The 16,287-nt window shown below is 30.3% G+C and overlaps 1 protein-coding gene across 2 annotated transcripts; it reads right to left on the bottom strand.

Annotated features, from left to right (window-relative positions):
• Positions 1-6,714: 6,714 nt before the first annotated feature.
• LOC114415128 (proteasome subunit alpha type-2-A-like) lies at positions 6,715-14,810 on the bottom strand. 2 transcript variants are annotated; one of them, XM_028379682.1, is made up of 12 exons: positions 14,677-14,810; positions 14,394-14,460; positions 14,217-14,293; positions 13,226-13,290; positions 12,392-12,438; positions 11,563-11,638; positions 10,134-10,201; positions 9,267-9,336; positions 8,561-8,646; positions 7,919-7,981; positions 7,351-7,416; positions 6,715-7,079 (listed from the first exon to the last, which is right to left on the bottom strand). In XM_028379682.1, the coding sequence occupies exons 2-12, from the start codon at positions 14,432-14,434 to the stop codon at positions 7,031-7,033; spliced, it is 708 nt and encodes a 235-aa protein (XP_028235483.1). In that variant the 5' UTR covers positions 14,435-14,460; positions 14,677-14,810; the 3' UTR covers positions 6,715-7,030. The 2 variants fall into 2 exon arrangements, with proteins under 2 accessions (XP_028235483.1, XP_028235492.1); XM_028379691.1 differs by having other exon boundaries at positions 14,394-14,452; positions 14,677-14,808.
• Between the last annotated feature and the right edge of the window lie 1,477 nt (positions 14,811-16,287).

Below are 16,287 nucleotides of genomic sequence, written 5' to 3'. Positions count from 1 at the left end.
TTATTTAATTAAATTTCATATTTTTATATGTTTTTCTTATTTATATGTATGCCGGGGTAAAAAGTATCACAATTTATATTTAGATACTTTTAATATAAAATTAATTTAAAAATAAAATTTAATATAAAATTTTAAATCAATATAAAAATTACTTAAAATTATTTCAATCTAAAATTAATTAAAGGAGCATGGTGATTGACGTAGGACTGAAGGAGATGGATTGGAATTCAAAAAATAAATTTTAAGCGCAGCGTACAATTTGTCATCATCCCAAGACGCAATTGACAAATATACAAGACTAAACTTGAAAATATACCTGATTATTATTTTTCCACTTTTTCTTGTTCCAACCAACATTTTTCATGTTTAATTAATTAAAGCAGTGGTGGGAACAAACCATGGCAAGAGTACTATCTAATTCAATAGATAACTCTAAGGACTAGTTGCACATAAAAGAATATAAGGAATTGCTTATTTTAATTCTTTATTTTTATTTTCTACATTTTAAAAAGCCTAAATAATCAAGAAAATCCCCCGAGAACTGAGTAAATTATTTTAGAAATTTTTATATCTTAATTTCAAAGATAATAAAGAAAGTCTTCCTAAATTAGAATCATTTACATACTAAATATATTCACCAAAAAAATTACATACTAAATATGAATACTTTTATTAGATTTTGAGAGTGTCTGTAATTCAAAAAGCATAAACTTCTGTATTTATTACTTACATGTTAATCAAATTTAAATGACATATTGTGAAGATGGGTGTCAAATTAATAAAGTTTATTTTTATTTTATATAGAATAATTTATGTAGAATAATTACATGAGTGTCAACAATAAAGATGGGATTTTGAGAATTAAAATTAAAATAAAAAACAATAATTAAAACAACAAATTAAACAGAAATTTTAGGAATTCCAAGCACTTCCAACGTTGGAAAATATATATCTTGGCATTACCATTATCCAAGGGCGAGCAAAGCTAGTTGATTTGAGGAGAGTTATGGGTAGATTAGAAAATGGATTCCTTGCGATCAAGCATTGTGAATTTGAACCTTTAAATAATATTGATGTTTTGAATTGAATTTATATATTGAGATAAATTATGAGTGGTTTCGATCGGCTACGATAATTTGAATGCTTGAATGTGGGGATTTCCCGACTGCAGGGAATCTGGATCCGCATCCCATGCAGTCCCCTTGGTTACCTCGGAGTGTTGTCAAGGGGTTGATAAAGCATATAGATCCTTGTCGTGGGCGTGTAACGGTGTGAACCGGGCCTTGGTTTTATGAGTATTATTACTTGACACACGTAATTATTTGCTTTGGTGCACCCGAGTATATTATAGTTTGGACAGGTGCGTTAAATATTTATCAAAAAAATATTACTAGGCCTAAGCTTATGGGTGGGCTTGGTTTGAGAGAAACCCACAAAGTGAAAATTTCTCTCCTCTGGGAAATTGATATGGTATATTTTATGCTCTCATAAGAAACCCAGGATTGAAGTTATGAAGCATAAATATTTATGGTTTAGTTACTTGGTCAATAGCCCAGAAGCCTTGCGTCTTGTACTTTCGGTTTGGTGGGTTTGGCGGCTTAGGAACAATATGGTGGTCCTTGAATCATGTCCCTCAAATGTGCGTGTGAAGGTTAATGTAGACGGGGGTTGGAATTAGAGGATTGGGGGTGTTGTTAGAGACTCGGTTGGGAGGTGGTTGATGGGGTTTCCAGGGTGATCCTCTTGGTGTGTGGATTTTACCCGTGTTGTTGTCCAAGTGTCTAGTGAGCATAAAGATATATATTGACATAATTCGTAGAATCCTGGATTTCATGCATCGGGATTGGAGAGTCTCTTTTTTAGTGATCCCTCGTGAATTTAATGTTGTAGCAGACCGGCTGGCCAAACTTTGTGTTGGAGGAAGTTCTTTATGATCTTTCTTTCGTAGTTTGTTTGTTTGTTTTGTTTTCATTCCTACCTGTACCAAAAAACAATTAGATTTATCAGATTTAATAATAAGAAAGTTCTATCTCAAGGTGTAATCTTTGCTATTATTCTTAGGATTGATCATAAATTAATGATGTGTATTCCATTTTAAGAGAAATTAGTTTTAATTGTTTACAAACTCTAATAATCAATCCTTTTCCCTTACCTTTTCAATGATTATGAGATGTGTATTGCTATCTCCGGTCCTCGTTAAAGAAATTGGTTAATTTAGCTGGGACTTGAAAGTCTTAAATTTGTCTTAAACTAATATATTTTTTTCAAGATTACCCGCATAAAAGAAACTATAGGTCCAATAATCAGATTAGGAAGTGCAAATTCCCTGCACACAAATATACCAAAACCAGCAGCCTCAAGCACAACAAGTAGGCACAAAGCAGAATTGCAATTGTGCAGAAAAATACTAAAAACAGTAATACCGCAGGTGCCAATTATGCAGAAAATGAAGCAGCGAAAAACACAATAATATGCACTAACATAATTGAAAAATTATGCAGAAAATTGAAACGCAAGTGCAGCAACTATTCAGTAAAAGTACAACACTAAAACAATGCAAAACAGGAAAAAAAGTAGCACTATGACAGCAAGAATTAAGCAATTATGCAGCACAAAAGTGCCCAAGAAACAGAAATTAATCTAAAATCACAAAATCACCAAGAAAAGAGAAACGGAAAAGAACACACAAGATTATGTGGTTCGGTCAATGTGACGTGTTCACGGATAGAGCAACTCCACTATGAATCAAAATCCAAATCAAGATACAATAGAAACCCTTGGTTCTTGCTCCTTTTGGACATTTTTTTACAAAACTAGTGTTGCATGGGAAGTATATATTTACGTTGTACGGGTTGTTTCTGTCACATCAAATACATAAGGCGCCATCTTAAATGACACTTTGTTCTCATTTTTTGTCCTTTTGTGGGAGGCGCCATATTAAATGATGTCTGGTGTTCTTTGTCCGTCACATTTTTTACATCATTATATTTACAATTGATATAAAAAAGTAACTTTTTAAATTGGTTGTAGATATAACTAATGTAAAAAAGTGATGACACCTCCAACATGTGATGTAGAAATAACTCATGCATGGTAAATACTTCCCATGCAACACTAGTTTTATAAATAGCTTTTTTTTCTAAAATAACACTTTGGTTAAAAAGAAAAAAGTCCCCCATGTATTCAAGATGAACCCTCAACAAAACTCAATATTTCACACTCAATTTTTCTCTCAAACCCTTAATTCCACTTGATTCTCTCTCAATCCTTTCTTATTTTTGTTTCCTTATTTTCCCCTTTATATATGTGAGACCTTTCCTTCGCTGTTATGTTTTCATGTTGCAGCAATATGAACATAGAAAATGATGATGATGTTCCTTATTCCTTGATTAACCCACCTCATTATTTGCTATAATACACTCCAAGTGTATTAAATTGGAATGCATCTTGGGTGTATCAAAACAAATAATGAGGTACATTAAATAATTAAGAAAAAAGACTCAAAAGGTTTGAGCCCAATAAAAAATATAATTGGCTCAAATGATTTTTGGGAAGCACCATTATCATAAACTAACAAAAATTAATAGGTTATATTTTTCTCATTAGCACGTCATTCTAAATTTGACTTTAGTTAAGCATATTTTTATAAAAAAAAATAAGTAATATAAAAGACATTTTAGATTTAATCTTGTAAAAAAAACAAGTCACACTTTTAATTTGAATTTTATAATTTTATGCATTGGTAATAATCCTAAATGCACTCTTAGAATTTAACCTACCAATTAAATTAAACCCTAATGAGACTCAATTCTATATGACAAACAATTTTACAAACTCGAATCATTAACACTAAATTATAAATCTACACAACATAAATGAAAAGTCATATTAATTAAGCCTTGTTGTTTTAACCACAAACTATTGATAGAAATAAAAAAATTTACAAAGCTATATCAATTCTTGAACAACTAAGCTTGATTAACCTTCCTATTATTATAGACTCATAATATATGCACTTATAATTTTTTTTATTAAACAGTTTATATCAAGAAAAACAATTTTTAGTTTTTTTCATATATATATATGATAAAACATCTACATATCAAATACTATACAACATTCTATTTGAAAGAAAATCCTTAAGTGCATGGACTAATGAGTGTGAGATTATTTTTAATTTAATGAGTGGTTTTAAGTTTGAATCTATGTAATTATGTTAAATAATGAGAGAAAGAATTTTGTAACATGTCTATACCATAGTAATTTATTAGTTCGAATGTTATTGTCTTCCACAGAAAAGATGCTTGTGATAAAAAGGAAACAACGATTCTATTTGAAAGGGGGGAAACTTTCCGCTATATGTTGTTTTTAGCACAATTGAATTGATTTTCTAAACAAGGCGCAAAGGTTCTGTATATAACCCATGCGAGTAATAGGTGTTTGGTAAACTAGTAATTCTACATGTAGCTAGCTAGACTTGGAACTTATAAGAAGAATGCTACAAGGACTCTCTCAAAAACTCTGTTTGGGAAACCCTCTCTCTCTCATATTGGTCCACCTCATCTAATTTTTTACATGTCTTACTTGTCCATCGGCTCCACATATTTATTCAATTTTTCTTTAATTTTATTACTATTTTTACGGAGACTGAAATCGTTGATTTCTTAAGCAGCAAAATACCTCAATCTCTATCTATCATCTTTGAAAGACTCGCACGACAAGTTCTTTCAGACTCTCAAAGATAAAATGAGCGAGCACAAATATACTACGGTTGATGTCACGGGAAGTCGCAATAAAAAACGTGTACATGAAGTTGTTGGGGGAGAGGGCGGTGATCTTGCACCATCAGAACACCACAAAGTGGAAGATTTCAATTTTGGGAATAGAGAAAAACAGGGCACGTGCAACGTGGTTGGCATTGACGTGAAGAGCTTGATTTATAGTGATCATAAATGCTTCGTTGAAATTCAAAGTTTTAAAAATATTATGAATGCTTTCTTCAGATTAAGTAATTATATTTAAATTAATAATTTCAATTATCTAAAAATTATTATAAAGGCTTCCTTAAAATTTTAAACTTTAAAAATATTATAAATACTTTTTTAATATTGAGAATAGTTGTGTGTAAATTAATAATTTTAAATTAAGTAATTTTTTTAAACATTATTATAAAATTTTAAAAGATGTTATAAATTTTTAATTTAAATTGAGAATATTTGAAATTAAATAATTAAATTCATATTTACTAGTTAAAAAATTGTTTAAAATATTTTTCTTGAAAAATTATTTTATCAAGTAATAAATGTGGTATTTGATCAAATTTAACACATGTCAATGTGAATATAAATTGCCTTTTTTTCAATAACATAAAAAATTAATTAAATTATTAATATATTTTTTATATAATCCAAAAAAAGTTATCCCTCCAAGTGTATCTTTTGGATACTATCTAGTATTGTATTATATATGGACATACATATCATCATGATTTGCCTAAAATAATGTATTTAATACCTGGTTAAAACGATGCACTGCTATAAAAAATAAACTTATTTAATAATAAAATTCACCTTTATTGAGAAATATTTATATATTTTATACATATCATATATAAAGAAATCATTTATAAACATACCAAAATTCACCACAAATAAACTAATTAAAGAGTAATTGAAAAAAGTGTAAGAATGTATTAATACTTAATAGAGAATAATTGAGAATAGTGTAAGAGTGTGTATGAACAGAATCCATTAACACCATGTTTAAATGATTAAACTTACACCAAATATTGGCCATAGAGGTTTTAAATTCCTCAGTTAAAATTATAAAAGTAAAAACCATATCACGTGTCTCATCTTGATGGGTGACGTTACATGTGTGATTATTTGTTGCTATTACCAAGGTCTTTAAAATCACCGGTGAATGGATCGATTTTACATTTTTTAATATTATATAATATTTTAAGTAATAAAATAATATACAATTATAAAAAAAATTAGGATCTAAAAAATTATAAATTGGAATAAATAATTAAATTATATGTTTATAAGATAAAATTAAAAATAATTGACAAAATAATTAATGTTTTTATTTAAAGTATTTTAGTTTAGATTAAATTAAAACAATTGAAAAAAAAAATGCACCAGTTTTGGACCTGTTCAACCTGTTCTTATCGGGTTCTGAAATGTTCCAGCCTTTTGAAATGTCCATATAGGTTACTAAACCAATTCTTAATTGGACCGGTTAAACCATCCAATCCAATCTAATTTTCAAAACATTGTTTATTACTTGTCTCAGTTCTGTCAAATAAAATCAATTCAAGTTGCATTTCCTTTGCAATTTTGGCTCTGTAACAATTAAGTTGGTCAAGTGTTGCCCTGTTTATGCATGGTGCAGTGGTGGATTTTGTTAGAGCTTGTTTTATAACTGTGATTAACATTTTGATTGGTTAAATTATTGCCATTACATAGATTTACAATGCCCCAACGGATCAGTTGTATTCATGATAAGCTCTCGTATATCTAAGTCAAGATAATATATTAAAATTGTGTTGCATGGACAGTAAAGTTTATATATTTCGCAAACATATAACATAAGATACTCTTACTTACGTTGAAAGACTAGTGTGGACCTTGTTCACATAACAAAATGCCAAGGAGAAAAAAAAGCCTACTACTGCATAAGTGAATGAACATGATCATTGGCAAGGAAAGGTGAACCAGGAAAGGAATTTAAGATCGCAGTGCAATTATATTGCATTGAACTAAACCGGCAATATATAAAATAACATAGGAACAATCAGATTCCTTGGAGGGGGGATATAATAAATTAGCAAATATTGATTAAGTTATTGCCGCATCGTCTAAACAAACTAGGTTTGTTTGAAAATGTTGATGACTTTGGAAAAGGTTTATCTGAAGGCTTGCTGGTCATCACAACGAGTAGCTCACAAATTTACTATTGCCATCACTCTACCAATTAAACCCAACTGTGAAACAACTTCAGGAATAGACGACTTCTTCATAGCACATTATTCTACTTCAGCCAAATAGTCATCAATTTCGGCCGGTGTCAATACCCTGCAACATTATTAACATGCTATTATTAATCACCTAGTTAAACAATAGAAGTATACGAGGATGATTTTGAAGTTTGAAGTCTAGATTGGTTTAGAATTTAGAAGCAGATAACTTGAAAGTCTCAGTTTTGTGAAGCAATTGTCTTGTACTTTGAAAAACTCTAAATTTATTATTTCAGATTGGACAACCCAAAAATCAACTTAATTAGACTACTGATGACAGAAACCAGAGTCAAGCAAACTAGGTATATTTTAAGTAAATAGATATGCACCTGAATTTTTTATCAGCACCGATTATGCCAATTTCAATGTTTTTTCCTGAGATCTGTCCCTCAAACCTGTGAAACACACACAAAAGAAAACAGGAGAGAAAATTTGAGAAACATTTCAAAAGACTAAGCAAATACCACACGAGTTCCAAAAATACAGTAGCAGGTGAGAATAAAAAACAATAACATAAAAACTGTCAATAAAGGGAAATAAGAACAGGCATAACTCCCTGTCATTACCAAAGTTATTAATGTAATAAGCTTGATTTAAAACTTGCAAGAATAAAGCCAGTAGATGTGAAGACGGTTTGGAGGGATGTGCCACAGGTAAATGTCAAGATAACTATTTGCTTAAATAGCCCAGATATGATTAGCCTCAATATTCTCATATGAACCTAAATTAGCCAAAATCTTAGATGCATTTTCCTCCCCAACACAATATTTGTGAGACACAAGCTATCATGCATTACTACTTATGGTAGGAGAATAAAATTTGACCAAAAAGAGATGAAAATAACCAAATAATATAAAATAACTTTTAGTGCATAAACTTAAAATGGCATGCTCCTACCCTTCCTTCAAAGTCAATATTGATGTGTGGACTGCATCATCAAGCTCCATATCATCTGTGTACCTGTAAGTGGACAATCAAGTCAACCATAGAAATGATAGGGAAAATGAAATGAAGTAAAACTAATGCAACTCAAATCACTCAAAGAAATATTATATAATCATAATAGAAAAAAAGTTTCAAACCACAAAATTGACAACTTTTGAAGATATGCATTTTTTTTTGGTAAGGCAAGAGATGCATTAAAATAGACACAACATACAAATCTATTTATAATAATAATATATAAAATAATTTCTAAAGTGTGCATTCATGAATCTATCACTTCAGCTATTATGGATTATGATTCCTCTCAAGATTACAACATCAATGTATCGTTAGCAACCATCTGAGCCATCTCAGCATATTTAAAGGATTTTTAAGCTCTCGTTAAGTAACTTTTGAGTATCTTAACAATCATTAATTATTGTGTCACCTCATCATACATTAATGGTTAATGGTCAGCATTGACAGTTTTCATAGATTTTATCAGTAACTACAAGGGTGTGGGCCACAGCACATAATGGACACAACACAAAAACAAATTCTGATTCACTTCACACATGCTTTTGCTTGCAGAACTACTATTGATGAAAAGCTTACCTCTTCTCAAGAAACGTCTTTGCATTCGAAACATTTTTCCCCATAGCAGAAGCTTTCCAAGAAAAATATGAACCCGATGGATCCACCTACAGAAAAAACAAATCACATCAAATCACAACCTTCGATTCCCTCTATTACAAATGGTACTCATATATATATATATATATATATATATAGTATCTGCTGTTTCATAGACAGTTGGCATAAGTAGCTTAACTACTTCCTTATAGAACTAACTAAGGAGTGTGCAGTTGAGTAACTGCACCTCTTAAAATATACTCTAATACAAAGAGATCCAAGTAGCCAAGTACAAATGCATTGAATACACAAATGTCTAGATGCATAGTGATATAGACAACCAATTTTCTGAGCACACATTTGAATTTGAACTCACATAAATCAATGAGCAAAGCAAAACGAATTCAGGTGAAGCAAAACAAGATATCATAGAATTTATGTAATTAAAGTATAAAGTCTTTTGAGAATCTAAGGAGCACTTATTCATTTCACTGATGAATGAGGTTCTGAAGTCTAGACTTGTTACATACAGTCTGTACTCTACATATGACAGCTAAACATACAGAGTTCAAGTTCCAACAAACGGTTAGACAATGCAATGTAATCACAAACTAATGTTGCAAGTGATGGTCATTTACCAGGGTTTAAACATTACAAGAATTACATCAAAAAACAAATGTTTACACACCTGATATAATTGTGGTCCATTATCATCAAATCCAGCAACAAGCAGTGACACTCCAAAAGGCCTAACACCACTATCAGGACCAAAACAGAAATGTCAGAATTCAAAACATGATAAAGGGCAACAATGGAAAGTAAACATAGTTGGGTGTATACAAAATAATCCCAGGGGATTTATTGAGATGCTTATTAAGGATTTATCTACTATAAAGATCTGTCTAATTTTGACATGAAATTTCTATATGGATGACAATATGACCAATTTATCTAACATATACCTCCAGAGGAAAAGGAAACAATTAGAGTAACACTTCAATCAATATTAATTCATGCTGGTTCTTTTCAGAAAGATAAGGCCGTTCTAGGCACCTAGGTTTATACTAATTCCAAGCTTCCAATTTCCAGAAATTATATTCATGTTCCAAAAGCTAATGATAATTATGACTATGGCAAATCATTCCCTTGGCATTTAATTACAACAAGTAATCCCCCTCAACAATCCAAGCCATCTGAATCATGTTCACTGGAATGGAGAATTTCAAAAAAATTAGTTTATTATAAAAAAATATTCTGTCAAGAAGAGAATCAGTAGCAACAAAATTCTGGTGAGAGGATGACAAGGAAGAAAAAACAATAAACAGAGCTAGAACTCACTCAGATTTAAGGGATCCAATAGCCAAAGACTATACATGAATTATACCCTTGAGTATTTTCATCCCCACTTTTCTTTTGGAATTTTTTTCTTTCTTTTTATTGGGAGGGGGGTTCATGTATATGCATGAAATAAGCTTCTATGTTGTGCGTAGACAGGGTACATTTTAGTGGTCAAAACATATCTCAAAGAGTGATCAGTTTACAAAGAAATAATTACCCAGACTGAGTAAATTCCTGCATTACAGCGGCAACTTCCCTAACAAGTTGAGTGACAGGAATGGGTTCCTGTAAATTTCAATTATATTATCACTTATCAGATATAGCCACTTCACAAATGATCCAACATAGAATACCAAAAGCAAACAGAAAGAACAAGAAAAAGAAGAGCATGTGTAAATTCATAAAAGATTATAGGTAGTGCATAATTCTTATACTTTTAGTTACAACAAACTTCATTAATGACTAAGTACTCAAAACTCTTGAGAAAAAGAAAAACAAATGTTCTAGGGAAAATCTAATCAATATATGACAATCAACATTAACAGGCAGTACATCCTACAAACAAGAATTACAAAATTCACTGGTGGAAAAAGTAAGGTGACATTAATAATTCTTGGCAATAGAAAATATATGATACATAATTGTAACTATTCTCTCATAAAAACAATTGTATACTGCATGAGTATAAGACTCAATTTAAGAAAGAAATAATGAGATTCTTCTATTTGACAGCATAAATAGCACTTTAACAGCCAGTACTTAATCAAAGATATTAAATCTGCAACTATTTGTAACTTTCAAAGTATTTCATTTATCCCTTCAAATAAGCAACAAAACCTGACTTTCTGGAAGAATATAATAGACTTGAGCATAAATAAATAAACTAATTTAAAAAAAAAAAAAAAACTGAAGTGATTCTCTAGTGCCCATCCAAGTCCTCAATAATTAACTATTAGACAAAAGGAGTTACTATAGGCACTGATTCCTTTGCTAGTCTACATAAAATCTAAGAATGGGTAATTAAAAAAATTAAGTACAAAATTTGTGCTCAATAGAGATTGAATGTAACACTGACTGTAGTAGTTTGCCTATCTTAGTTATGTTTTAGTGACTACTTTTGATGAATCCTATTATAATAGATGAATAGATGAATACAAACAATCAGTACAATTATAGAATTTTAAACCCGTTCTCATCCTAGACATCCTTTCATCACATCTAGCTTGGACAAACCATTGACTTTAGTAGTTTGTCCATCTTAATCATATATAGAATTTTATACTTTATTTTTCCTCAAAAAATATCCTTTTATTATAACAAAGAATGAAGATGCTCAATACAAGAAGGACCATAATATAAATTAAGCCCATCAATCTGTTCAAGTGTTACAAACACAGAGAGAGTTGTACAAAAAATAAACACTCTAGAATGACTCTTTCAGTAAAAAAAAAACATGCATTGCATGAAAAATAATGAAAACTACATACAGATGTCTAACAAAGTAACAATCATTGAGATCCATTACAATACCAAGATCCAAAGAGAAGCTGACATTATTAGATGAATCATCTCAACTAAATCTAAGCATAACAAGAACTCAGTAGTAAGAAAAAAAAATGTGTTGGATAGAATTTGGTATACCATACTTTATATAACCGATGATACTGCTCAGCTTGTTTCCTGCTTTTTCGAACCAAAACTCGAAAATCGGGACCCATGCCACTGAAACAACAAAGACTAGATTTAGGTCTAGTAAATAAGATATTTGCAAGACAAGTTAAGGATACATAATTATTTCTATTTACCAAAAGCTTAACAGAAATAGAAAAAGGTAGACTAAGCCTGGTTATGAAGTTTCAAATTAAACATCAGAAAATAAGTTATTTCAACAGTTTATCTCTTTCGAAGTGCAAAAAGAGAACAGAAAGTGAATTTTTATCTTTATTTTATATTTCAACAGTCAAGTCTCTCTTGCTGGTTGAATCCAGTAAATCTATTTCATTAGGGAATCTATTGAAATCCTAAAGCAGTCAGCCATCATCTATTCATATATAAAGACAATGCAGATTAACAGTCTGGCACATGCAAGTATGCTTTATGTATACTTCTGTCTGTTTACATCAGTATACAGGCAATAGTTAGTTGTTATCATTGACAACACTTTTTCTTATATTTTGACTGAAATAAATATTTCCATCCAGTAAGTCTTTAATCAGTTTTAAGTGTGACATGTCAATTTCTATTTCATACTTCCTTATAAAAAATGTTTCCCCAAAATAGCTGTTCCATGTTCCTAATCCCTCTCACCTTAGTTGTTGATATGTCTAGATAACTTAAGTGGTATCTCATGTTTAAGAACACATTCTAAGCTATACCATCAATTTTCATAATGCATAACCACTATCAGGATACAATGAATTAATGATGTTAATATATTTAACATAAAATGATTTAAATATGTAAAAAGAAACAAACCTATATACGACACCTATATTTGGTGTTAATAACTGAATTTTCTGGACCTGCAATCAAACATAACAAAGAATAAATATAAATAATGCATCGTGAATTAAATGACTTCAAAAAAATTTAAAAGCATATTGAAAATCTGCTTGAAAAAACTACATAAAAGATTGTTTATCAATGGCCAGACTTTGAAGCATCCTTAACTATCTAACTATAACAGGAACATCATTCTTCTTAGCAAATATTTTTCAAAGAAAAGTAAAGCAAAACAAATTAAACAATGCTATACTATAGTAAAAGGAAGACAAGGCAGTATTAACAAAATGGAATGCTCCATACGAACAAGCAGCAGATTCTTGTAAGGTACTAAAATCATTAAATATCCAATAGAAGTAGTTTATCAGTCAGCATAAATTTGAAAACAATATTGTACACATGTACACAGATATATCTAATCAAAGATATAGATATGAATAGATGTGCATATATATATTATTTTAAGCATACAAATAGAGTGATTGAAGTTGTTAAAACCATGTACAAATCACCGGTAGGGTCACCAAGGATTTTGCTATATTGAATATTTGGATAGGACAATTTTATAATTTTTTTACATGTGTTAAGATTACATATTATTCTGTTATTTATGATTAGATAGTAATAAGTGATTTAGTCCTTATTACTCATTATTAGATTGATCCTATATAATCAATACTGATCGTATTTACTCATTATAAATAAAGGCTTAGTGTGGGCATCCAAGACACACAACATTACACAGTAAACACTGTTATAACATGAATAATGAACAAAAAAGGATCTAATAACGGAAAATAAACTCACTGATGTTTCATCAACCAATATAGATGGCAATTTCTTCTCGGTGGCAATGACAACTCCATTTGCAGCTGCAAAAATTAAAAACCAAACATATAATTACAACTACAACATACATTACAGGATTCAAACCATCTACAAGACACGAGAACCCAACGAAGCACAGAGAGTAAATATTACAAACAATAGCAGACATAGATTTTAGCAAACAAAATGGACCCCCAAGATGGAAAATAAGTTACAACAAAATACAAGATTAAGTCACATACTTAGAAATCTGTAACTCTAGCATCCTCTAAAAGCCTACTCGACCCAAGAAATTTGATATTTAAGAGAGCACTATTTTCCCAAAACAGAACTTGACTACCCATCATGTCAAAGCCCCTTGAATGGCCTAACAAGCCTTTCTGTACCAAAACAATATTCTGCCCATCTAGATATAAGCTCATTTTTCAACCTTGGGGGAAAAAGAAAACCTGTCATTTTTCTTTCTTTCTTATAATAATCTGACACTGAGATGATACTGCATTTGGAACAAGGAAACAAAACAAGAACATAATACTTATCCAACCCATACAAGTTTCTTCAGTGATCTTTCTACACACGGACAAACAAAGAAAGGTCAAACTTAATAATATATCATAGACGCATACACCATCACTCCAGTTTCTGTCTATTTACAGCACCCACGGCTATCTCAATCCCACTAAACTTGCTCATAAATCCCAGAACACTTATGAAAACTAAGGCCTCAAATTCAAAACCTAAAGCTGCTTTAGCATCCTAATCCCAGGTACCTCACTGAACAAATCTAAGTCCCATATCCCAGAACCCACCCAGTTAATTTAAGTTATCAAAAACAATAAGAAATGCAACAAAACAACTCAACACAACAAAATGTACTTTATTCAAATTGAAAAGATGAGTCAACAGAAACACTGAAAAGAGAGGGTCATAAACAGATCCAGCCCAGAGGCAGAGTTGATCAATCAATTACCTTTTATTCCCAAAGACGTCTGTCCAGAGCCAACAGCTGTCAAGGCATGCTCAATCTGAACAAGCTTTCCAGAAGGGCTGTTCCACAACACAACACAATTAGTTGAAACCACACACCACACCATTCTCTTCATAAACAAAAATCAAATCAAATTACTTAAATCAGTAAGAACAATACCTAAATGTGGTGAGAGAAAACGAATACTGACTATCCCCCATGATAAACCGCACAAGAAACTGCAAACCTTATACCCAACACCGCAGAAATTGAAACGAAAGCAAATACGAATTTAAAATATAGAAATAAAAGGGTTCACTTCAGTAGTTGAAAAGAAAAAAAGAAAAAAGAAATAAAGGCAAAACGATTCGTTTAGTGGCACATAAAAACCACGAGAGCAAAGTGTTGCTTTTCGGAACTGAACAATAGAAATCGCAGAGAATATGAAAAATAAAATACTTACTGGACTAGGTTTCGGGGCTGCGCTGGCGACTCAGGGTTTCGAGGCTGCGATGATGGGGTGAGGAAGTGAGTTCGGGTTTCGACTTTCGTGTTCGGGAGGCCACAAACAAGGGCGTTAGGCTGAAAATGACGCCGTTTTGGTGAATTTTTTTTTATAAATAAAATAATATTCAGTTTGTGATTTAAAAAAGAATTTTGATCCACTCTTAAATGTAAATATGTGAAATAAAATATATCTCGAACAAGAAAATAATAGTTTAGAGATAGTGAAAATTCTATTATTATTTCCAATAAGAATAACTTATTTATAGGTAAAAAGAAAATTGAGAAAATTATAAAAGATAAATATAGATAAGAAAAATTATAAAAGATATAAAAAGACACAAGTAGGAAAAACTTGTTGGATAAAAACTTAATTGAAGGAAAAAGAGTATATCATTTTTCAATACATAATCATCTTAAGACAACCAAATTCAATCTTGTGAGTCAGTTACTCAAAAATTTTTCTTGGTAATGACTTTATAAAGAAATATTTTAGATTCTCACCTAAATAAACTTGTTGAACATTTATATCACCATTCTTTTGAAAATCATGGATAAAAAAGAACTTGGATAAAATATGTTTTATTCTATCTTTTTTTATGTATTATTCTTTCAACTAAACAATACATGTAACTTATCTTCATATGTGATCGTTGATGCAATTCTTTCTCATGTTGAGCTAAAATTTATACATGATTAGTTGATGTGTCTAGTTTGGCTTATTTCACATATTGCCGTGAAATTGTTGTATCACCTCATGTAATCTTATCTTGTATTATTATGAGGATCTAACAAATAACCTCTAAAGTAAAAAGTACATACTTAAATGTCTTTGTATTGGTCAAGAATAATATTTTGTTACTGAATGAATAGGAAATGATACATCAAGTTGTGAATGCATAGTAAGATACATTAATGTTTCAATAACACATTATTAGAAAATAAGTTTTTAACATTGGTTGTTTTGGACTTTCAACATCGATTTTTAATCGTTGTTGAAACCACCGACATTAAAATTATCAATGTTGACATCAGTTTTCATAAAACCGATGTTAAGATACACTACACAACATCGATTTTTAAGCAACAAAACAAAGAATGTAAAATATGCAAAAATCGATGTTGTATAATAAGCACCAAAACCAAAAAATGTAAAATATGCAAAAAAAATATCAATTTTTCTAAAAATTGATGTAGTTTTTTTAATTTTTTTAATATTCTGTCTATTTTTTTAATATTACTCAAACTTGGAAATTAAAAAATAGACCAATCAGGTAGTTGCACAGTACACGGTTTTATATTATTATTGAATAATTACTATCAATTATAAGAAATAGTTAAAGAAAACAATAATGTCAATACATAAAATCATCTACTATAACTGAATCTAATTATACATAACTATACAATTGTAAAATTTCTTAAACACCTAGTGTTTCATTTTTAATTCTGAGACAACATCTTGTCCACTGAATGTGAATTGTCTTTATTCTCTTTGGTTTCATTGGTCTTGGATCATTAAAATACTGCATGATATAATAAAATATAACTTAATCATTATAAATAATAA

This window comes from Glycine soja, chromosome 1 (assembly GCF_004193775.1).
Source record: "Glycine soja cultivar W05 chromosome 1, ASM419377v2, whole genome shotgun sequence".
NCBI lineage: Eukaryota > Viridiplantae > Streptophyta > Magnoliopsida > Fabales > Fabaceae > Glycine > Glycine soja.
The sequence above is the reverse complement of the archived record's forward strand: the minus strand, read 5'-3'. Positions and strand labels throughout refer to the sequence as shown.